Consider the following 25,484-nt stretch of genomic DNA (forward strand, 5'->3'; position numbering starts at 1 on the left):
TCTTCTTTACCAGACAGATAGGACTTCAGTCTAATGACTCAGTTAAAGCAGCCAAAATGTTCACTTTATAATTTCTGCAATTAAATTAAAAGGCTACAGAAAAACATTCTTCTGTATCTAAATGTTATATGCTGCAGCTTAATGTAAAAAATGGAATGCTTGTCTTTATCACTTGGCAATGTGGTAACACCAACTGTCATTCCTGTTTCCTACGCTATCAAATACTGTGGCAAATAACGTAGACCCTGACCCTCATCTCCAAGACAGCTGGAATCAATTCGAGGAGTAAATGCTAAACTGTTATCCTAATATATGTAACTCTGCACAAAAGTCCAGTGAGGAGTATATATCCACTAAATCAACAAGCGAGATCAAGCATTTATTTTAAGCTAAATTCGTCAATTAAAGCATACATTTCTGAAATCTGACTAGGATACACTTATTGAATTATATCAACTTAGTTTTGTATCTTGTTCATGATTGTGCACATAATAAATATGGCATTTCAAAATGCAATAAATGTATTTTAAAAAGTAAAGTGTTCATTGATGGTACCATCACTGGTTAAGAAGTCAGAAGAGTTGAACAATAACTCGATTGGAAATCATTTGTCCACAGCCTGCACCATTGTCATTATTAAATACATATCTGAATTTCTTCAAGCTTGTACACTAACTAAAACAAAGAAATAACAGGACCTCTGTCTTGGCTGTTATTTACAAGAAATGTTTCTGGATCAGGAATGACAGCAATTCTAAAAATTTTAATTAAACATTATTATAGCCAATAAATGATATTAGTATTCTGAATATATGTGAAGAAACGTGGGTACTCTATTTTATGGGACATTTCTTTCTTTAATGCTGGATTCCACCAATGTTTACTGTACTATTTGCATAAGGGCCTGTTAGGAACAGCCAAAAGTGGGCAAAGTAACTTATTTCGTAGTCAGACTAATGAAGGATATTTGGTGAAAAATTAGTCAAATATAATTATTCCCTTGAAACTATGTTTGGTCTGTTTTTGATGACTTCCAATTTACATGACATCCGTGAATTCCATTCACCCTGTCCAAAGAAATTACTCCATAATGTGGATGTAGACCACACAAAAATTGGATGAAAGCTTCTTATTCTCCTTGTGAAACTGTTATTTTAACATTTGCCCATTCCCACCCTCCAAACAATCATCACAAAACACAGGTGCTCAGCCAGAGTCCATTGTAAACAGCTGAACTTGCTGTGGATTCCAATATAGTTCCGCCGTTGTGTTATAAGCCAAGGACCAAATATACGGAACAAAAAACTCCTCTGGTTGCTCCTCTTCAACATACTTGAACTTCAGTTCTGGGAATTTCTGTCAAAGAAAGATGAAATTAGAAATGAATAACTACATATTAAACTTTTTTATTAGGCTCCCTTAACAAATCAATTTTGAACAAGAATCACTTCATCTCTTTTCCAGTCTCCAATTTTTTCCTTAGAGAGCCAAGAGTTGAAGCAATGCAACTGCTGAGCCCATTCAACACTTTTAAAATAAGCATTCCTTACTTCTATTTTCTGTCCCGCACCATATATTGCACTCACTCACACAGCTATACATACACTGGATATGATGCCCTATTTTGATTCTGCTCTACATGTGACAAAGTCAGTCAACAGATTTATAGTCATTTGAGTTGGGAAAAAGGATGAAAGGTTTGATCTCACATTCTCTCTTCATAGACTGTATTCCTTTCTTCATTGTATACACACACATATATATAATTTAGCAGTGAGAGTAGGCCATCTTCTATAGATTCAGGATCAGTTCCTGCGGATTGGAGGGTGGCTAATGTTGTCCCACTTTTTAAGAAAGGAGGGAGAGAGAAAACAGAATTATAGACCAGTTAGTCTGACCTCAGTGGTGGGAAAATTGCTGGAGTCAATTATAAAGGACGAAATTACGTCACATCTGGATAGCACTAACAGGATAGATCAGAGTCAGCATGGATTTATGAAGGGGAAATCATGCTTGACTAATGTTCTGGAATTTTTTTAAGGATGTAACTCTGAAGATGGACAAGGGAGATTCAGTGGATGTAATATACCTGGACTTTCAGAAAGCCTTTGATAAAGTCCCACAGAGGAGGATAGTGAGCAAAATTAGGGCACATGGTATTAGGGGCAAAATACTGACTTGGATTGAAAATTGGTTGGCTGACAGGAGCCAAAGAGTAGTGATAAATGGCTCCCTTTCGGAATGGCAGGCGGTGACCAGTTGTGTGCCGCAGGGATCAGTGCTGGGACCGCAGCTTTTTACAATGTACATTAATGATATAGATGAAGGTACTAAAAGTAATATTAGCAAGTTTGCTGATGACACAAAGCTGGGTGGCAGGGTGAAATGTGAGGAGGATGTTAGGAGAATACAGGGTGACCTGGACTGGCTAGGTGAGTGGACGGATGCATGGCAGATGCAGTTTAATGTGGATAAATGTGTGGTTATCCACTTTGGTGGCAAGAACAGGAAGGCAGATTACTACCTAAATGGAGTCATGTTAGGTAAAGGGGCAGTACGAGATCTAGGTGTTCTTGTACATCAGTCAATGAAAACAAGCATGCAGGTACAGCAGGCAGTGAAGAAAGCTAATAGCATGCTGGCCTTCATAATAAGAGGAATTGAGTACAGAAACAAAGAGGTTCTTCTGCAGCTGTACAGGGCCCTGGTGAGACCGCACCTGGAATATTGTGCGTAGTTTTGGTCTCCAAATTTGAGGAAAGACATCCTGGCTATTGAGGGAGTGCAGCATAGGTTCACGAGATCAACTCCCTGAATGGCGGGACTATCTTACGCTGAAAGATTGGAGCGACTGGGCTTGTATACGCTTGAGTTTAGAAGGCTGAAAGGGGATCTGATTGAGACATATAAGATTATTAAAGGATTGGACACTCTAGAGGCAGGAAGCATGTTTCTGCTGATGGATGAGTCCCGAACCAGAGGACACAGCTTAAAAATAAGGGGTAGGCCACTTAGAATAGACTTGAGGAGAAACTTCTTCACCCAGAGAGTGGTGGGTGTATCGAATGCTCTGCCCCAGAAGGCTGTGGAGGCCAAGTCTCTGGATACTTTCAAGAAAGAGTTTGATAGAGCTCTTAAGGTTAGTGGAATCAAGGGTTATGGGGATAAGGCAGGAACAGGATACTAATTGAGGATGATCAGCCACGATCATAATGAATGGTGGGGCTGGCTCGAAGGGCAGAATGGCCTACTCCTGAACCTATTGTCCTTTGGGGCCCTTTAACCCATTTCAGCAATTGATAACATCATGACTGATCTGTGGTCTCAACTTCACTTTCCTAGCTTTCACTAATACTCCTCGACTCCCTTGCTAGTTAAAAATCTGAGTGATTTTTAAGCTTAGCCAGCTGGATGGATGGCTGGTTTACAAAGCAGTCTGACTCCAACAGCATGGGTTCAATTCCTGTACTGGCTGAAAGTCATCATGAAGGTCCCATTTTCTCGACCTTGCCCCTCGTCTGAGGTGAGGTGACTCTCATAGTAAATTCACCACCAATTGGGACTAGAGAAATTTTACCTGACCCAGTTGACAATCTATCTAACTTTACCTTAAAAATACTCAATAACCCTGTGTCCACTGCTGTCTGGAACAAGGTTGCACAGACCCCATGACCTTTTCTCGTAAGGTAACCTTCCCATATCTTGGAACCTACTATGAACTTCTTCAATACAATTATTTCCTAATAAGAAGCCTAAACCAGCACTCTTTATGTGGTCTTACCAACGCCCTATTGAACTATACCAAGACACCATTATTTTTATCTTCTACTGATAAGAACATATGAACTAGGAGCAGTTTGGCCCTTCGAGCCTGCTCAGCTATTCAATAAGATCATGGCTGATCTTTTGTTGCCTCCACTTACCTGCCCTCTCACTGTAATCCTAAATTCCTTCACTGTTCAAAAAAGTATCTATCTTAGCCTTAAAAACATTTCTGAATTAGCATCAACTACTTCACTGGGCAGGGAACTCCATAGATTCACAATCCTTTGGGTGAAGAAGTTCCTTCTCAATTCAGTCCTAAACCTGCTGCCCCTAATTTTGAGGCTATGCCCTCTTGTCCTAGTTACACCTGCCAGAGGAAACATCCTCTAAGTCTAACTCATCTATTCCCTTCATAATTTTATATGTTTCTAGAAGATCCCCCCTCATTCTTCTGAATTCCAATGAAGATAATCCATGTCTACTTAGTCTCTCCTCATAAGCTAACCCCCTCTACTCCGAAATCAACCTAGTGAATCTCCTCTGCACCCCCTCCAGTGCCAGTACATCCTTTCTCAAGTAAGGAGACCAAAATTGCATACAGTACTCCAGGTGTGGCCTCACCAGCACCCTGTATAGCAGCAACATAACCACCCTGCTTTTAAACTTAATCCCTTTAGCAATGAAGGACAAAATTCCATTTGCCTTCCTAATTATCTTTTGTACCTACAAACTAAAGTTCTGTGATTCATGCAGGAGGACACCTAGGTCCCTCTGTTGCATGCTACAACCTTTTACCATTTAAGTAATAGCCCTTTTTACTGTTATTCCGGCCAAAAATTGATGACTTCACATTTATTTACATTGTATTCCATCTGCCAGACTTTTGCCCACTCCTGTGCAAAATTTCACAGTCCTCTGCATACTTTGCTTTAGCACTCATCTTAGTGTCATCTGCAAACTTTGACACACCACACGACATCCCCAATTCCAAATCATCTATGTAAATTATGAATACTTGCAGTCCCAACACTGATCCCTGAGGCACACCACTAGTTACTGATTGCCAGCCAGAATAACACTCACTTATCCCCACTCTTTGCTTCCTGTTAGTCAACCAATCCTCTATCCACGCTAATACATTGCTCATTACACTTTGCATCTTTATCTTATGCAGCAGCCTTTTGTATTGTCAAAGGCCTTTTGGAAATCAAGGTACACCACATCTACTGGGTCCCCGTTGTTCAGTGTCTGTAATGTCTTCACAGAATTCCAAAAGATTTGTTAAGCTTGCCTTCATGAACCCATGCTGCGTCTGCCCAACAGGACAATTTTGATTGAGATGCCATACTATTTTTTCCTTGATAACAGACTCAAGCATCTTCCCCACTACAGAGATTAAGCTAACCAGTCTATAATACTCCATAGGAGTATTCCTGAAGAAGGGCTTATGCCCAAAACGTCGATTCTCCTGTTCCCTGGACGCTGCCTGACCTGCTGCGCTTTTCCAGCAACACATTTTCAGCTATAATACTCCATATTTTTGTCTACACCCTTTTTAAACAGTGGCGTCACATTGCTGTTTCCCAATCTGCTGGAACTGCCCCAGAGTCCAGCGAATTTTGGAAAATTACCACAGTGCACTTGCTAGTTCTCCTGCTATCTCTTTTAGTACCCTGGGTTGCATTCCATCAGAGCCAGGAGACTTGCCTATCCTTAGCTCTATTATCTTGCTCAACACTACCTCTTCCGTGATAATGCTTGTTTCCAGGTCCTCACCTATCTTCGTCTCTTTATCAATTACTGGCATGTTATTAGTGTCCTTTGTTATGAAGACCGCCACAAAATACCTGTTCAACGCCTCAGCCATTTCATCTTATCCCATGATTAAATGCCCCTTCTCATCCTTGAAAGGACCAACTTTTACTATTGCCATTCTTTTTGGTTTTATATATTTATAGAAACATTTGCTATTTGTCTTTATATTCTGAGCTAGTTTTTTTCTCATGTTCTATCTTCTAGTTTCTCACTGATCTTGGCCACTTTGTATACCTTCTCTTTCAATTTGATAGCCTTCCTTATTTCCTCACATACATGTGGCAGATTAGCCCCTTTCTAACAATCTTTCCTTTTCACTGGAATATACTTATGCTAAGCACTTTGAAAAATTGCTTTGAAAGTCCTCCATTACTTGTCAACTGTCCCACCATAATGTCTTTGTTTACAGTCTACTTTAGATAACTCTTCCCTCACCCTATTGTAGTCTCCCTTGTTCAAGCACAGGACCCTGGTATTGCATTTTACCTTGACTCTCTCCATCTGTATTCTAAATTCAACCATACTGTGATCACTTCTTCCAAGAGGATCCCTAACTATGAGGTCATTAGTTATTCCTGTCTCATTACACAGGACCAGATCTAGGATAGCTTGCTCCCTCATCGGTTCCATTACATACTGTCCAAGAAAACTATCACGGATACACTTAATGAACTCCTCCTCAAGACCACCCTGACTGAGCTGGTTCGACCAATCTACAATTATCCCCATGATAATTGCTGTACCATTTTTACAGGCATTAATTATTTCTTTCTTTGCCCACCCCAATGTAGTATTATTTGGGGGCCTATAGACAATGCTATCAGTGACATTTTATAGAGTCATTGAGATGTACAGCATGGAAACAGACCCTTCGGTCCAACCCGTCCACGCCGACCAGATATCCTAACCCAATCTAGTCCCACCTGCCAGCACCCGACCCATATCCCTCCAAACCCTTCCTATTCATATACCCGTCCAAATGCCTCTTAAATGTTGCAATTGTACCAGCCTCCACCACATCCTCTGGCAGCTCATTCCATACACGTACCACCCTCTGCGTGAAAAAGTTGCCCCTTAGGTCTCTTCTTTATCTTTCCCCTCTCAACCTAAACCTATGCCCTCTAGTTCTGCACTCCCCGACCTCAGGGAAAAGACTTTGCCTATTTGTCCTATTTATGCCCCTCATAATTTTGTAAACCTCTATAAGGTCACCCCTCAGCTTCCGACGCTCCAGGGAAAACAGACCCAGCCTGTTCAGCCTCTCTCTGCAGCTCAGATCCTCCAACCCTGGCAACATCCTTGTAAATCTTTTCTGAACCCTTTCAAGTTTCACATCTTTCCGATAGGAAGGAGATCAGAATTGCGCGCAATATTCCAACAGTGGCCTAACTAATGTCCTGTACAGCCGCAACATGACCTCCCAACTCCTGTACTCAATACTCTGACCCATAAAGGAAAGCATACCAAAATTTTCTTCCTAGAATTTCTAATTTCCACCCAAATCGATTCAACCTTATTCTCCATAAAACCTGTATCATCTGTCAGCGTTGCCCTGATGTCATCCTTGAAAATCAGAGCTATACCACCTCCTTTACCTTGCTGTCTGTCCTTCCGAATAGTCTGATACCCCTGGATACTTAACTCCTAGTCATGACCATCCTGTAATTATGTCTCTGTAATGGCAACTAAATTATATTCATTTGCAATGATTTGTGCTGTTAACTCACTGATCTTATTATTGCTATGAGCATTCAGGTAAAGTGCTCTTACACTCGTTTTTGTCCCCTCATGATTTCCAACATCTCTAACAATATCCCCTGAGTTATCCTTCCTTTTCACTTCTTTTATAGTCTGCCTTGGAGTTAAATCCTCTTGCAGACATGCTAACAGGCTGCTTACCTTTTTATTTACCATCATACTGCCTGTCGTTTTCCCCTTCCCTTCCTCCCAACTCACTAGTTTAAAGTCCTAGTGACAAACCTATTTATCATTTTCGCGAGAATACCAATTCCAGATCAGTTTAGGTTAAGACCGTCCCATCGGTACAGATCCCTCATGTTTCAAAACTGATGTCAAAGTCCCATGAAATGGAAACCCTCTTTCCCACATCACTCCTTTAGACAGATGTTTACTTCTCTAATTTTCTTACTCCTAAGCCAATTTGCATATGGCTCAGGTAGCACTTGGAGATTACTACCCTTGAGGACCTGTTCCTTAAGTTGGTTCCTAGTGCTTGACAATCTCCAGTTCCTCCTTCCCAGCCTTGTCTATGTTGTTTGTACTAATGTGGACCAGAACAACTGGATTATTGTCCTCCCACTCCAATATTCCCCCTGTAATAAACAATAATATTCAACTTGCCTTCCTGACAACTTGCTGAACTTATGTACCAACTTTTAAGAACTCAAGCAGGGAGCTGGGAGAGCAAGAAGGGGCCATGAAATGACCTTGGCAAGTAGGGTTAAAGAGAATCCTAAGACATTCTATACATACATTACAAACAACAGGAGAATGAGGCAGAAGGTAGGTCCACTCAAGTATAAAAAAAAGGGAACTTGTGCTTGGACACAGAGGATGTGGGTGAGACTCTAAATGAATATTTTGCATTGGTATTCACCCAGGAGAAGGATATGGAGGATAGTGAAATTAGTGTGGAGCACGCTGATATGCAAAGGGAATTTGAGATCAAGAAAGAAGTGGTGTTGAATTGCTTGAAGAGCATTAAGTTTGATAAGTCCCCAAGTCCCGATGGTATCTATCCCAGGTTATTGAGAGAAAGAGGAGATTCCTGGGGCCTTGACCAAGACCTACATATCCTTGCTAGCCACTGGGGTGCCCTGGGAGACTGGTGAGTAGCTAATGTTGTTCCTCAGTTCAAGGAGGGAAATAGAGGTAATCCAGGAAAGTACAGACCAGGGAATCTTACATTGAGGGTTGGGAAACTATTGGAAAGTATTCTTAGGGATAGGATTTAGATGCATTTGGAAAAACACTGCCTAAATTAGGGAGTCAGCATGGCTTTGTGTGGGGCAAGTTACATCTTACATCATAAGGTGGCTTAGAGCATCGCGGATAAGGTTTTGGGATCCTTTAGGGAGAGGGGTAGATGCCCCAAGTCGTGGTCCACATAGGCACCAACGACATAGGGAGGAAAAAGGATGGGGATGTAAGGAAAAAATGCAAGCAGCTAGAGTGGAAGCTTAGAGCTAGAACAAACAGAGTTGTTATCTCTGGTTTGTTACCCGTGCCACGTGCTAGCAAGGTGAGGAATAGGGAGGGAGAGCAACGTGGCTACAGGGATGGTGCAGTTGCGAAGGATTCGTTTACCTGGATAATTGGGGCTCATTCTGGGGTAGGTGGGATCTCTACAAATGGAATGGTCTACACCTGAACCAGAGGGGTACCAATATTCAGGCAAGACATTTGCTAATGCTCTTCAAGATGGTGTCTTTAGTCTGTATGCAAGGATACTAGTGATAGCGGGTCATGTTGTTTTGTGGATAGTTGATGTTCATGTATCTTGGTGGCTAGTCAACTAGCCACAAAAAGACATGATCCACTATCACTAGTACCCTTACATACAGATGAAAAGGGATACCACATCCATCCTAGGATAGGCAAAATAGAAACACACATGAGAATTCCGAGAAGCATGGCATTGTAACCGGAACTCCATTAATAAACACAGCGATTTGGATCTCATCTACCATCCTCTGAGAAAAAGAACCAGAACTGATACTACCCACTATAAGAAACCAAGACATACATAGAAAGCAGGACGAAACACCAGCGCTTCACTGGAGGCTCACTGATAATGTTACCTAGCATGGTGACAAAATGTCTGAAAATGAACCTTCCAGCTCAGCAAGCAAACTTACATCCAGATTAGGCAAGATTTAGGCTGCATAGGATGGGGAAGGAAACTGCAGGGGATGGACACAACTGAAATGTGGAGCTTGGACAAGGAACAGCTACTGCGTGTCCTTGGTAAGTATGTACCTGTTAGGCAGGGAGGAAGTGGTCGAGCGAGGGAACTGTGGTTTACTAAAGAAGAAGAGGAAACAGAGGCTTATATAAAGATAAGGCATGAAGGCTCAGCTAGGGTGCTTGAGAGAAACAAGTTAGCCAGGAAGGACCTAAAGAGAGAGTTGAGAAAAGCCGGTAGGGGACATGAGACGTCTTGTCAGATAGGATCAAGGAAAACCCTAAAGCTTTCTATAGGTATGTCAGGAATAAAAGAATGACTAGAGTAAGATTAGGGCCAAACAAAGACAGAACTGGGAAGTTGTGCTTGTAGTCCGAACATATAGGAGAGGTACTAAATGAATATATTTTGTCAGTATTCACACTGGAAAAAGACAATATTGTCGAGGAGAATGGTGAGGTACAGGCTATTAGACTGGACAGGATTGAGGGTCATAAGGTGGAGGTGTTAGCAATTTTGGCAAGTGTGAAATTAGATAAGTCCCCCGGGTCAGATGGGATTTATCCCAGGATTCTCTGGGAAGCTAGGAAGGAGATTGCAGAGCGTTTGGTATTGATCTTTATGTCATCATTGTCTGCAGGAATGGTGCCAGAAGACTGGAGGGTAGCAAATGTTGTCCTCTTGTTCAAGAAGGGGAGTAGAGACAATCCTCGTAATTATCGACCTGTGAGCTTTACTTCAGTGGTGGGTAAAGTGTTGGAAAGGAATTTAAGAGATAGGATTAATAATCATCTAGAAAGGAATAGTTTGATTACAGATAGTCAACAAGGTTTTGCGAAGGGTAGCTTGTGCCTCACGAACCTTGAGAAGGTGACCAAACAGGTGGATGAGGGTAAAGCGGTCGATATGGTGTATATGGATTTCAGTGAAGTATTTGATAAAGTTCACCACAGTAGGCTATTGCAGAAAATAGAAGCATGGGATTGAGGGCGATTTGGTGATTTAGTGGTTTAGATCAGAAATTGGCTAGCTTAAGAAGGTGGCGATTGATGGGAAATGTTCATCCTGGAGTTCATTTACTAGTGGTGTACCGCGAGGATCTGTTTTGGTGCCACTGTTGTTTGCCATTTTCATAAATGATCTGCATTAGGGTCAGCTAATTTGCAGATGACACTGAAGTCTGTGGAGTTGTGGATAGTGCGGAAGGATGTTGCAGTTTATAGAGGGGCAGAGTTAAGCTGCAGAGCTGGGTTGAGAGGTGGCAAATGGAGTTTAATGCGGAAAGGTGTGAGGTGATTCACTTTGAAAGGAGTAACAGGAATACAGAGTACTGAGCTAATGGTAAGATTCGTGGTAGTGTGGATGAGCAGAGAGATCTTGGTGTCCATGTGCATAGATATCTGAAAGTTGCCACCCAGGTTGTTAGGGTGTATAGAGAGGGTTAGGTTTTATTGGTAGAGGGATTGGGTTTTGCAGCCATGAGGTCATGTTGCAGCTGTACAAAACTGATGTGGCCACATTTGGAGTATTGCATACAGTTCTGGTCACTGCATTACTGGAAGGATGTGGAAGCATTGGAAAGGGTGCACAGATTTACCAGGATGTTGCCTGGTATGGAAGGTAGGTCTTATGAGGAAAGGCTGTGGGACTTGAGGCTGTTTTCATTAGAGACAAGAAGGTTAAGAGGTAACTTAATAGAGACATACAAGATGATCGGAGGATTACATAGGGTGGACAGTGAGAGCCTTTTGCCTTGGATGGTGATGGCTTGCATGAGGGGACATAGCTTTAAATTGAGAGGTGACAGATATCAGTGCATTCAGTGTAGTAAGGGCATGGAATGTCCTGCCTGCAACAATAATAGACTTGCCAACTTTAAATGGTCATTTGATAAACATATGGATGATAATTGAATAGTGTAGGTTAGATGGACTTCAGATTAGTTTCACAGGTTGGCGCAACATTAAGGGCCAAAGGGCCTGTACTGCGCACTAATGTTCTACTAACTTAATTGAACTTATCAAGGACATGACGAAGGTGGTTGATGAGGGTAGAGTAGTGGATGTTGTACATGGATTTTTCTAAGGCTTTTGGCAATTTCCCTCGTGATGGGCGGCACGGTGGCACAGTGGTTAGCACTGCTGCCTCACAGCGCCTGAGACCCGGGTTCAATTCCCGCCTCAGGCGACTGACTGTGTGGAGTTTGCACGTTCTCCCCGTGTCTGCGTGGGTTTCCTCCGGGTGCTCCGGTTTCCTCCCACAGTCACAAAGATGTGCAGGGCCAGGTGAATTGACCATACTAAATTGCCCGTAGTGTTAGGTAAGGGGTCAATGTAGGGGTATGGGTGGGTTGCGCTTCGGCGGGTCGGTGTGGACTTGTTGGGCCGAAGGGCCTGTTTCCACACTGTAATGTAATCTAATCTAATTGAGAGCACGGTTGTGTCCCTTGAGGCTCATCCAGCAGATCAAGATGCATAGGATCCACAGTGATTTGGTTGCTTGGATTCAGAAATTGGCTTGCCCATAGAAGCAGAGGGTAGTGGTGGAAGGGTGTTTATCTGGCTGAAGGTCTGTGATTAGTGGTGCTCTGCAGGGATCCCTACTGGGACATCTGCTGTTTGTGATATTTATAAATGACTTGGATGAAAATGTAGATAGAAAATACAGATCACACAAAGATTGGTAGAGTTGGTAGAATTGTAGAAAGTTGCCAAAGTATACAGCGAGATATAGATCAGTTGCAGATTTGGGCAGAGAAATGGCAGACGGGGTTTAATCTGGGTAAGTGTGAGGTGCTGCACTTTGGGAGATCAAATGTTAAGAAAGAAGACACAGTCAAAGGCAGGACCTTGAAAAGCATGAATGCACAGCGGGATCTTGGGGCTCAAGTCCATAGTTCTCTGAAAGTGGCCACACAAGTAGGTGGGGTGATAAAGACGATGTATGGCATGCTTGCCTTTATTGGTTGGGGAACTGAGTACAAGAGTCAGAATGTCATTTTGCAGCCTTATAAGACTTTGGTTAGGCCATAGTTTGAATACTACATTCAATTCTGGTTGGAACATTACAGGAAGGATGTGGAGGTTTTGGAGAGGGTGCAGAAGAGGTTTACCAGGATGCTGCCTGGTTAGAAGGTATAAACTATGAGGAGAGGCTATAAAAATTTGGGTTGTTTTCTCTGGAGCAGTAGAAGCTGAGGGAAGACTTGATGAAAATCTATAAAATTATGAGATACATACATAGGATTGACAGTCAGAATATTTATCCCAGAGTTGAAATATTTAATACTAAGGGTCATTTAAGGTCAGAGGGGAAAGTTCAAAAGAGAGTCACAGGTGAGGCGCCAGAAGACTGGAGGCTGGCTAATGTGTGGCACCACTATTTAAGAAAGGTGGTAAGGAAAAGCCAGGGAACTATAGACCGGTCAGCCTGACATCAATGGTGTGCAAGTAGTTGGAGGGAACCCTGAGGGACAGGATTTACATGTATTTGGAAATGCCAGGATTGATTAGGGATAGTCAGCATGGCTTTGTGCATGGGAAATCATACCTCAACCGGGTTGAGTCTTTTGAAACAGTAACAAAGAGAACTGATGAGGGGACAGCGGTAGACTGGTTAGCAAGGTTAGATCTCAGGAAATATAGGGAGAACTAGCCATTTGGATACAAAACTGGCTCAAAAGTAGAAGACAGAGGGTGGTGGTGGAGGGTTGCTTTTCAGACTGGAGGCCTGTGACCAGTGGTGTGCCATAAGGATCGGTGCTGGATCCACTACTTTTTGTCATTTATATAAATGATTTGGATGTGAGCATAAGAGGTATTGTTAGTAAGTTTGCAGATGACACCAAAATTGGAGGTGTAGTGGACAGTGAAGTAGGTTACCTCAGAGTATAACAGGACCTTAATCAGGTGGGCTAATGGGCTGAGGAGTGGTAGATTGAGTTTAATTTAGATAAATGCAAAGTGCATTTTGGAAAAGCAAATCAGAGTGAGACTGATACACTTCATGCTAAGTTTCTGGGAAGTGCTGCTGAACAAAGGGACTTTGGAGTGCAGGTTCATAGTGCCTTGAAAGTAGAGTTGCAGGTAGATAGGATAATGAAGGCGGCGTTTGATATGCTTTCCTTTATTGATCAGAGCATTGAGTATAGGAGTTGGGAAGTTATGTTGCGGCTATACAGAACATCTGTTAGGCCACTTTTGGAATATTGCGTGCAATTCTGGTCTCCTTCCTATCGGAAGGATGTTGTGAAATTTAAAAGGGTTCAGAAAAGATTTACAAGGATGTTGCCAGAGTTGGAGGATTTGAGCTATAGATTGGGTTGGGGCTGATTTCCCTGGAGCATTGGAGGCTGAGGGGTGACCTTATAGAGGTTTATAAAATCATGAGGGGCATGGATAGGATAAATAGACAAGTCTTTCCCTGGGGTGGAGGAATAGAGGGCATAGGTTTAGGTTGAGAAAGGAAAGATATGAAAGGGACCTAAGAGGCAACATTTTCACACAGAGGTTGGTACGTATATGCAATTAGCTGCCAGAGGAAGTGGTGGAGGCTGGTATGATTACAGCATTTAAAAGGCATCCGGATGAGTATTTGAATAGGGAGGGTTTAGAGGGATATGGACCACATGCTGGTAAATGGTACTAGATTAAGTTAGGATATCTAATCGGCATGGACGAGTTGGACCAAAGGGTCTATTTCCATGCTGTACATCTCTATGAGATGTGCAAGGCATGTTTTTTTCAATAGGGTGGTAAATATCTGGAATGCACTGCCATGGGTTGTGGTGGAGGCAGATATGATAGGGGCAGTTATGGGACTTTTAGATAAGCAGATGAATATGCAAGGGATGGAGGGGTATGGAACATGGCAAAAGTGAGGACTGTAGATGCCGGAAACCAGAGTTTAGATCAGAGTGGTGCTGGAAAAGCACAGCAGGTCAGGCAGCATCCGAGGAGCAGGAAAATCGACATTTCGGGCAAATGGGCCGACAGAAGGAATTAGTTTAATTTGGCGTCATGTTCAACACAACATCTTGGGCTGAAGAGCCCGTTCTTGTGCTTTTCTGCTCTACATACTTTGTGATTCATGTATCAGGGCATCCAAATCCCTCTGTACTGCAGAGATCGGCAATCTCTCTGCATTCAAATAATATGCTGTTTTACCTGTTAAAGAAGGTAAGTACTTTTTTTTTATGCTCCAACTGCTAAATGTTTGCCCACTCAATGGCCTATATATATCCTTTTTCAAACTCATTATATCCTCTTCACACAACACCAGGTTATAGTCCAACAGGTTTATTTGGAAGACTAGCTTTTGGAGCGTTGCTCCTTCACAGCTGCCTGATGAAGCAGTGCTCCGAAAGCTAGTGCTTCCAAATAAGCCCATTTATACACAACTTTTCAAGTCCTCAGAATACTCTAAATTATTTCACAGCTATTTAATTAATTTTAAACGTGCCTCAAATATGACATCCAATTATTATACAGTAAAATGTCAGGCAAGATGTGAAGTAAATGTAAAGTTAGAGATAGAGAATGTTTTCAAAGCCAGCAGGAATTCCTGTCTCCTAACAGCGCTGTGGAAACTTTATGCTCAAGAATGTGTTCTTCAGACCTAAGTAGGGCATGAACCCACGTCTTTCTGAATTCCCACTCCAAAAGATCATAAAACCGTAAGAAATAGGAACAGAATTTGTACTTGCAGAATTACATTTTACTTTGCTCAAAAACTGCATGAATCCATGTAAGATTCTGTAAATCCGTTTTTTAGATTAGAATAAGTCTGGCCATTGTGGCACAGAGGGAATTAACACCTTCAATACCTTATCTGGGCCAACATGACTCCAATTGTTAAAGTGCACTTGAGAATGTAATTTTTAAAAAACGTTTTGCGATTTACATATGAAAGAACCAAAACCAACAAGGTCATTCTAAAAGATGAGACTTAACAAACAATCCGGGTATTTTTCAATCTATAATTTCAGTTACATCACACTATAAGCTTTTGCTATAAATTCTGTGTCTAACAATCTTATTCTCCACAATCACCTGATGATGGAGCAGTGCTTCGAAAGTTAGTGCTTCCAAATAAACCTGTTGGACTATAACCTGGTGTTGTGTGATTTTTAACTTTGCCCACCCCAGTCCAACACCGGTGTCTCCAAATCATGAATAAATTGTGTTTTGCTCAATCTCAAGTGGTTTGATCAGTCGCCTTGTTTCTGGAGCAGGCACTTCATATTTCCCTTTAAAACTAAGGAAAAGTTAGGGTCTGGGGTACCTTCTTAAAATATTTTGAGGGGGTCTGGTCTGGTCCATAACACTCTCCCATCCTAAGGAAAAGACCTTTGCTATTCACTTTATCTATGCCCCTCATGATTAACCTCTATAAGGTCACCCCTCAACCTCCTGCGCTCCAGTGAAAAAAATCCCAACCTATCCAGCCTCTCCCTATAACTCAAACCCTCCGGTCCTGGCAAGATGCTGTTAAATCTTTTTTGATCCAATCTCTGTAATCTGTTCATATGCCTCTCACAACCTGACTTTCCACCTATTCTAGTGTTGTCTGCAAATTTGGCTACACTACAGTACTTCTTCCAAGTCATTAATATATATTGTAAACAATTGCGGTCCCAGCACTGATGGCTGTGGAACCCCACCAGTCACAGGTTGCCAACCTGAAAAAGAACCCCTTATCCACACCCCGGTTGCTGCGTACCAGCCAATTCTCTACCCTTGCCAATATACTACCTCCAACATCGTGTACTCTTATCTCATGACGTAACTTTTTTTGAGGTACTTTGTTAAACGCTTCTGGAAGTCCAAGCCCTACTACTGAAATAGTTCTGTATTTGAATGGGAGCAATTGGTGACATGATTCCAGACCTAATCTTGCGATGTCTTGGTTGCAATTTAACAGCCTGAGAAGTTCCCATTTACAGCTATATAGTTAACTAAAAATTAAGAAACAATCTACTACTGTCCTACTATGTCCTACTTCTGAGATCATTTAATCATTAATGAACAAGCTAGAACTTTGCCAAAAACTTTCAGAAAATCCAAATATAAAATTGATTGAATTCCTTCTGTCTATTAACAAGTCAACAGTTTTGGAATAAGGTAAAGTTTTTGAAGGTTTAAGCACTAGTCCAATGAAAGTAGTTTAATAGTTGAATAATCATTGCTTTCCATTTTCAATCATCTGGAACTTCTCCCGAATATATCTAAATTACAAAAATATTTGTTAAAGCTTCCTTGATACAAATATATGAATATACAAATTAGGAGCAGGGATAGGCTAGGTCAGCCCCTTAATACCTGCTCTGCCATTCAATAACCCCCTGATCGGGGGTTCAACTTCATATTCCCATCTACCCTCGATGACCTTTGGCTTACTTGTAATTCAAGAATCTATTTAACCTATGCCTTAGAAATACTAAAGACTTTATGGAATCTTTATAGAAGAATGTTTGTGAAAGAATTTCAAACAGCTACAACCTTTTCCATCTCTCAGATGAAAAACCACTTCTTTTTAAACTGCATCTCTCGTTCTAGTCTCTCAAACAAGGGGAACATCCTTTCAGCATCCATCACGTCAAATTCTCTCAGGATTTTATATGTTGCAATAGGATAAGAACAGAAGAGCATTAGAAATAGGCCTTTTAGAAGTAGAAGTAGGCCTTTTAACTCTTGAAGTCCACTCTGCCATTCAATGAGATTGTGGCTGTGCTTCTTCTTAACACCTACAATTTAAATACCCATCCTCATATCTCTTGATGTTTATAAAATGTAGAAATCTATCAATTCCTGGCTATCAATACATGAAACAATTGAATCTTCATAGCCCTCTAGGGCAGATAATTCCACATTCAATAAGACCATAAGAAATAGGGCCATTCGGCCCCTTGGGCCTGCTCTGCTATTCAACAGGATTATTCAACGGCATCCCTCACAACCATTTGCCTGTGTGTTTTCCTCCTATCCCTCAATTCCCCTACCGATCAAGAATCTATCTATCTGAACCTTAATTATACACATGGACTCTGTCCCAACTTTCTCTATGGCAAGGAGTTCCAAATACTCTCAACCCTCAGAGAAGAAATTCCTCATCCCAGTCTTAAATTGTCACCTCTTTATTCTGAGACTATTCCCTCTGATCCTAGAACCACACTTTGAGTGAATAAATTCCTCTTCACCTCAGTCCAAGCTTGTTTCTGCCCTTGCTCAGTGTTTTACACCTATTCAACTTTCTAGCAAGGATCAGTGAGTTAGTGGCAAACTAAGCTATAATCAGCTGTAGTAATGGGCCAAACCTTTTGTTAGTCCATTTATAACACACCTTGCAGCTGGTTTGCCAACTGAGCCACTACAGAGCTCATCATTTCCTATTTTCATGATTCCCACAACAGACAAGACAGTGGCAATATCCGGTGGTACTTAAAAAAGGTGCACTGAAACACGTATTATTCTAAACTGAACTTTGTGACTATACCTTCCACAATTTATTGTATCTGAAACTCAGTAATTGAGATTCAAATGGAAATGAAATAGTGACGAGTTAAAATGCTATCTTGCCAGTTTGCATTGATTTGGGTCTCTATAAAAGGACATAGTTCAGATGAGGGACAGATTGTTGGCCCAACACAAGGGAAACATTGACACTACAAACTCATGAAAGATGATCATATACCACTCCATTATTAATGGACAGTTGCCTCTCTGTCTTTATCGTTAGTGTTCTAATCATGTTGCACTCTGACAGTTTGTTCTGGACTGTGGACTCATCCTAATGAATAATGAAAGGAGCTATTTTTCATCGTTCCACAGAATCCACTGCTCTCTGTGACTCTATCCTGATGATAATAGACAGCAGTAAAAGACAGTGAAATGGATCTTAAAGTAAAATATCGTACATTTACTTCTGGAGAAGAGTAAAATATTAATTAACAAAAGAAAAGGAAAAGCTCATCCTTAGACCAAGTGATCATGTAACTGCCAATGACCAATACGACCGACATCTGTTAAACAAAGATCAAACTGGCATTCTAATGGACACATGATGTATTTCAATCTTCATCAGATAAATTGAACAATCTGAAAGTTAATTTAGCTCCAATTAATAAATTTTAATGACTTAATAATAAATAAATGAATTTATTAATTAAACATTAGTTCATATCTCACTAAAATAAAGATAAAAGAATCCACTTTCAAGGAACTATGAACCTGCAGTCCAACGTCTCTTTGTTCAGTAACACTCCCCAGGACCTTACCATTAAGTATATGAGTCTTGCCCTGATTTGCTTTTCCAAAATGCAGCACCTCACATTTATCTAAATTAAACTCCATCTTCCACTCCTCAGCCCATTGGCCCATCTGATCAAGGTCTGTTGTACTTGGAGGTAACTTTGTTTGCTGTCCACTACACCTCCAACTTTGGTGTCATCTGCAAATTTATTAACTATAACTCGTGTGTTCAGATCCAAATCATTTACATAAATGACGAAAAGCAATGGATCCAGCATTGATCCTTGTGGCACATCACTGGTCACAGACCTCCAGTCTGAGAAGCAACCCTCCTCTGCCACCACCTTCTATCTTTAAGCCAGTTCTGTATTCCCATGTGATCTAACCTTGCTAACCATTCTACCATGAGGAACCTTGATGAATGTCTTACTGAAGTCCATGCAGATCACATCTACTGCTGTCCTCATCAATCCTCTTGATTACTTCTTCAAAAAATTCAATCAAGTTAATGAGATATGATTTCCCATGCACAGCCATGTTGACTATCCCTAATCAGTCCTTGCCCCTCCAAATACATGTAAATTCTGTCCCTCAGGATTCCCTCCAACAACTTTCCGACCACTGATTTCAGGCTCACCGGTCTATAGTTCCCTGGCTTTTCCTTACTACCTTTCGTAAATAGTGGGCAATCTCTAGTATCTCACCTGTGACTATCAATGGTCCAAATATCTCAGGAAGGGGCCTAGCAATCACTTCCCTAGCTCCCCACAGAGTTTTAGGGCACACCTGGAAGTGGTGTCTCAGGTAGATAGGATAGTGAAGGAGGCGTTTAGTATGCTGGCAAATGGGATTAGATTAATTTAGTGTATCTGGTCGGCGTGGACAAGCTGGACCGAAGAGTCTGTTTCAGTGCTGTACATCTCTATGACTCTATAACTGCAGATGCTGGAACTCTGAAACAAAAACAATTGCTGTGGAGCAGCATCTGTGGAGAGAAAAACCGGGTTATGTTTTTAGTCCAGTGACCTTTTATCAGAATTGAAAATAGTTGGAAACGTTGGGTGGGGGAATGAATAGAATATATGGAGATGGGGCCCTGAGAGAGACAGGAAGAAGAGATCGGCAAACAAAGAGATTGCTGATGGTCAGCCGAGAGAGATGAATGCTTAAAAAGGGTGTGAATGAGAAGTGCAAATGGTTGAAAATGCATTGGCTATGCTGAGGGCAACAAAATTTTCAACCATACACGCTTCTCATCAGCACCCTACCTAGCATTCACCTCTCTGGACTGGAATCAAAACATACTTTTTCTTTGCTGTCTACAGCTGCTGCCAGACCAGAGTTTCTGCAGCACTTTTTAAAATACTGGTACTCTGATACAAAAACATATATTGCTTTGGAACTTTGATATTGTTAGTCTATTTAGTACTTCATCTTCTATATGCCTCGAAACTTGAACCCCACCTCAAGGTCCTTGAGCATTACCATCACCGTTGTTTGAGACAGATTCTCCACATCATCTGGGAGGCCAGGTGCACTAACATCAGTGCACTTGAAGCAGCTAACAGCACCAAGACCATGACCATCTGTACAGCCACACGTTTAGGATGTCTGAGCTCTGACTGCCAAAGCAAATCATTTTCGCTCAGTTCAAGTAAGGCATCCGAACAAGAAAGCAAAGGAACCATTTCAAAGGCTCCCTGAAGGATCCCTTCAAGAAATGCAACATAGATATCAATAAGATACCAGTGTTCAGAAGAAACCAACTTGGAAGAAGCTCCTCAATGAAGAGACACAATTCTTTGAGAACACCCATTGACAAGAGGAAGTACAGAAAAGGAATGCCAGCAATTACAAGGCCAAAAACTAATTCCTTGAGGAGAAAGTGAGGTCTGCAGATGCTGGAGATCAGAGCCGGAGATGTGTTGCTGGAAGAAGGGCTTCTTTCCTGAAGAAGGGCTTATGCCCGAAACGTCGATTCTCCTGTTCCCTGGATGCTGCCTGACCTGCTGCGCTTTTCCAGCAACACATCTCCGGCCAAGAACTAATTCCACTTTGTGGGAACAGGTGCCAAATGTGTGGTCAGAGATATGGCTTTAGGTCCAGGCACATCAGCCAGCAAGGATCCAAAGAACTCATGACCAGTGACATGGAATTTCCTAGGTTGGCAACCATTAGCGAGTGATTGCCAATTTGGTATTTCAGTAACATATTCAGGTCATAGACAGTGAAGAAGGTTATCTAAGATTACAAAGAGATCTTGATCAATTGTGCCAATGGGCTGAAGAGTGGCAGATGGAGTTTAGTTTGGATAAATACGAGGTATTACATTTTAGTAAAACAAACAAGTGCTGGACTTATACAATTAATGGTAGGGACATAGGGCATGTTGTAAAACAGAGAGACCTAGATGTTCAGGTACATAATTCTTTGAAATTTGCAACAGGTAAAAGGGTGGTTAAAGAGGCATTTAGCATGCTTGCCCTCATTGCTCAAGCTTTTGAGTACAGGAGTTGGGACATCATGTTGAGATTATACAAGACGTTGATGAGGTCTCTATACAATTCTGGTTGCCCTGTTACAGGAAAGATATCATTAAGTTGTAGAGGGTACAGAAAAGATTCAGAATGTTGCGAGAAATGGAGGGTATGAGTTATAAAATTAGGCTAAATAGGCTGGGAGTTTTTTCACTGGAATATAGGAGGTTGAGGAGTGACCCTGTACAGGTTTATAAAATCATGAGGGCCGTAGATATGGTGAACAGCAAAGGTCTTTTCCCTACAGTGGAGGTGTTCAAAACCAGGGGGCACATTTTAAGATAACAGGAGAAAGCTTTAAAAAATACATGACGGTAAACTTTTTTTTTACATAGAGCATGATTCATGAGTGGAATGAACTGCCAGAGGAAGTGGTGGATGCAGATACTAGTTACATTTAGGAGAATTTGGATAAGTACATGAATAAGAAAGGTTTAGAGCGATATGGGCCAAATGCAGGCAAGTGAGACTAGCTTAGTTTGGGAACAGGGATGGTGGGGATTGGTTGGACTGACAGGTTGTTTCCATGCTATTTGACTATATGACTATGACATTTCGTACTGAACAATTGAGGAGGGTTACATTAACTAGCTCTAAAATATGGTCAACATTTTCTTATTATTTATTCGTGGTATGTGGGCTGCTGACTAGGCCAACATTTATTAACCATCCCTAAATGCTTTTCAGATGAGCTGCCTTTTTGAACACTGCAGGCCATTTACTGCAGGTAGACACAATGTTGTGAGGGAGGGAGTTCCGGAATTTGATCCAGAGATACTGAAGGAACGGCGATATATTTCCAAATCAGGATGGTAAGTGGCTTTGAATGGAACTTGCAGCTGGTGGTATTCCCACATGTCTGATGGTCTTGTCCTTCTAGTGGTCATGGTTATGGGTTTGGAAGATGTTGTCGAAGTAACATTGTTGAATTCCTGCAGCTCAATGCATAACTGGTACACACTGCTGATACTGAGCATCAGTAATAGAGGGAGAAATATTTGTTGATGCAGCTTGCTTTATTCTGGATGGGATTCTGGATCAATAGTGCTGGAAGAGCACAGCAATTCAGGCAGCATCGAGGAGCTTCAGCAAAATCGACGTTTCGGGCAAAAGCTCTTCATCATGAAGCTCCTCGATGCTGCCTGAACTGCTGTGCTCTTCCAGCACCATTGATCCAGAATCTGGTTTCCAGCATCTGCAGTCATTGTTTTTACCTTATTCTGGATGGGGTCTAGTTTCTTGAACGTTGTTGGAGCTACTCATCCAAGGAAGTGGGAAGTAGTCCATCACACCCCTGACTTATGTTTTGTAGATGGACAAGCAGGAGTTAAGAGACTTGCTGGAGATTCCTGAGCCTCTGACCTTTCAAGCCTTATTTCAAAGGGAATGGAGGATAAAAAAGTGGGGACGTTTTGCTAAAATTATACAAGCCAGACCACAGCTGGAATACTGTGGAAGAAAATATTGGTCCCAACCTTCCCATGACATGGCCGCAAAACAGACAACACAAAATGTCTGCACCGAGCCATTAAGTCTACCCACAATGCCTCAAATGGGCCAAACCAAAAGATTGGGAAAGGTGAAATCAGTTGCATGACAAATTATGGAAAAGTTTTAGGGGGCAGGGGCTTGGCAGGGGGCACTCAGCATAGAATCATAGATATGTACAGCACGGAAACAGACCCTTCGGTCCAACTCGTCCATGCCCACCAGATATCCCAACCCAATCTACTCCCACCTGCCAGCATCTGGCCCATATCCCTCCAAACCGTTCCTATTCACATACCTAGCCTATTCAGCCTCTCCCTATAGCTCAAATCCTCCGACCCTGGCAACAACCTTGTAAATCTTTTCTCAACTCTTTCAGGTTTCACAGTACTTTTCCGATAGGAAGGAGACCAGAAGTGCACGCAATATTCCAACAGTAGCCTAACCAAAGCCCTGTATAGTTGCAACGTGACCTCACAACTCCTGCACTCAATACTCTGACCAATAAAAGAAAGCATACCAAATGCCTTCTTCCCTATTCTATCTACCTGCGACTCAACTTTCAAGGAGCTATGAACCTGCACTCCAAGGTCTCTGTTTAGCAACACTCCCTAGGTCCTTACCATTAAGCGTATAAGTCCTGCTAAGATTTGTTTTCCTAAAATGCAGTACCTCACATTTATCTAAATTAAACTCCATCTGCCACTCCGCAGCCCATTGGCCCATCTGATCAAGATCCTGTTGTAATCTGAGGTAAACTTCTTCGCTGTCCACTACACCTCCAATTTTGGTGTCATCTGCAAACTTACTAACTATACCTCTTATGCTCGCATCTAAATCATTTATATAAAAATGATGAAAAGTAGGGGACCCAGCACGGATCCTTGTGGCAATCCACTGGTCACAGGCCTCCAGTCTGAATAACAACCCTCCACCACCTCCCGCTGTCTTCCTTCTTTAAGCCAGTTCTGTATCCAAATGGCGAGCTCTCCCTGTATTCTATGAGATCTAACCTTGTTCACCAGTCTCCCATGAGGAACCTTGTCGAATGCCTTACTGAAGTCCATATTGATCACATTTACCGCTCTGCCCTCATCAGTCCTCTGTTACGTCTTCAAAAAACTCAATCAAGTTTGTGAGACATGATTTCCCACGCACAAAGCCATGTTGACTATCCCTAATCAGTCCTTGTCTTTCCAAATACATGTACATTCTGTCCCTCAGGATTCCCTCCAACAACTTGCCCACCACCGACGTCAGACTCACTGGTCGATAGTTCCCTGGCTTGTCTTTACCGTCCTTCTTAAATGGTGGCACCATGTTAGCCAACCTCCAGTCTTCCGGCACCTCAACTGTGACTATCGATGATACAAATATCTTCGTAAGAGGCCCAGCAATCACTTCCCTAGCATCCCAGAGTTCTTGGGTACACCTGATCAGATCCTGGGGATTTATCCACTCTTATGCATTTCAAGACATCCAGCACTTCCTCCTCTGTAACATGGACATTTTTCAAGATGTCACCATCTATTTCCGGACAATCTATATCTTCCATATCCTTTTCCACAGTAAACACTGATGCAAAATAGTCATTTAGTATCTCCCCTATCTCCTGCGCTCCACACAAAGGTCGCCTTCTGATCTTTGAGGGGCCTTATTCTCTCCTTAGTTACCCTTTTGACCTTAATGTATTTGTAAAAACCCTTTGGATTCTCCTTAATTCTATTTGCCAAAGCTATCTCACGTTTCCTTTTTCCCTCCTGATTTTTCTCTTAAGTATACTCCTACTGCCTTTATAGTCTTCTCAGGATTCACTCAATCTATCCTGTCAATACCTTGCATATGTTGCCTCCTTTTTCTGAACCAAGCCCTCAATTTCTTTAGTCATCCAGCATTCCCTATACCTCCCAGCCTTTCCTTTCACGCTAACAGGAATATACTTTCTCTGTACTCTTGTTATCTCATTTCTGAAGGCTTCCCAATTTCCAGCCGTCCCTTTACCTGTGAACATCTGCCCCCAATCAGCTTTTGAAAGCAGCAGTGGTTATTAAAGTTCCAGAACAAGTATGGAAAGGGTCAGAAGGATCAGGAATCTAGCACAGCGGATAACGAGTAGGAGTTCAGCCAATGCAGGACTTAGGGTGTTGTACTTCAATGCAAAAACAGAAATTGCTGAAAGAGCTCAGCAGGTCTGGCAGCATCTGTGGACAGAAATCAGAGCTAATGTTTCGGGTCGAATGACCCGCCCTCAGAACTGAGTACTTAAATGCACTTAGTGTACGAAACAAGGTAAATGAGCTTGTAGCGCACATTGGAATTGGCAGGTATGACTTTGTGCATATTACAGAGACATAGCTGCAAGGGGATCCAGGGCTGGGAACCAAATAGGAGAAAGTGAGGACTGCAGATGCTGGAGATCAGAGCTGAAAATGTGTTGCTGGAAAAGCGCAGCAGGTCAGGCAAAATCCAAGGAGCAGGAGAATGGACGTTTCGGGCATGAGCCCTTCTTCAGGAATGAGGAAGGTGTGTCCAGCAGGCTAAGATAAAAGGTAAGGAGGAGGGACTTGGGGGAGGGGCGTTGGAAATGCGATAGGTGGAAGGAGGTTAAGGTGAGGGTGATAGGCCGGAGTGGGGGTGGGTGGGAGCGGAGAGGTCAGGAAGAAGATTGCAGGTTAGGAAGGTGGTGCTGAGTTCGAGGGTTGGGAC

The 25,484-nt window shown here is 42.1% G+C and overlaps 1 protein-coding gene across 5 annotated transcripts in view; it reads right to left on the reverse strand.

Moving 5' to 3' along the window:
- Positions 1-349: 349 nt before the first annotated feature.
- The window catches only part of dym (dymeclin), a 543,859-nt gene continuing 518,724 nt past the window's right edge, over positions 350-25,484 (reverse strand). For all 5 annotated transcript variants that reach the window (XM_043718287.1, XM_043718196.1, XM_043718546.1 and 2 more), the window contains one exon: positions 350-1,356. In XM_043718287.1, the coding sequence (XP_043574222.1) occupies positions 1,207-1,356 (150 nt within the window). In that variant the 3' untranslated portion in view covers positions 350-1,206. The remainder of the gene's footprint in view (positions 1,357-25,484) is intronic.

This window comes from Chiloscyllium plagiosum, chromosome 1 (genome assembly GCF_004010195.1).
Source record: "Chiloscyllium plagiosum isolate BGI_BamShark_2017 chromosome 1, ASM401019v2, whole genome shotgun sequence".
Classification (NCBI taxonomy): Eukaryota; Metazoa; Chordata; class Chondrichthyes; order Orectolobiformes; family Hemiscylliidae; genus Chiloscyllium; species Chiloscyllium plagiosum.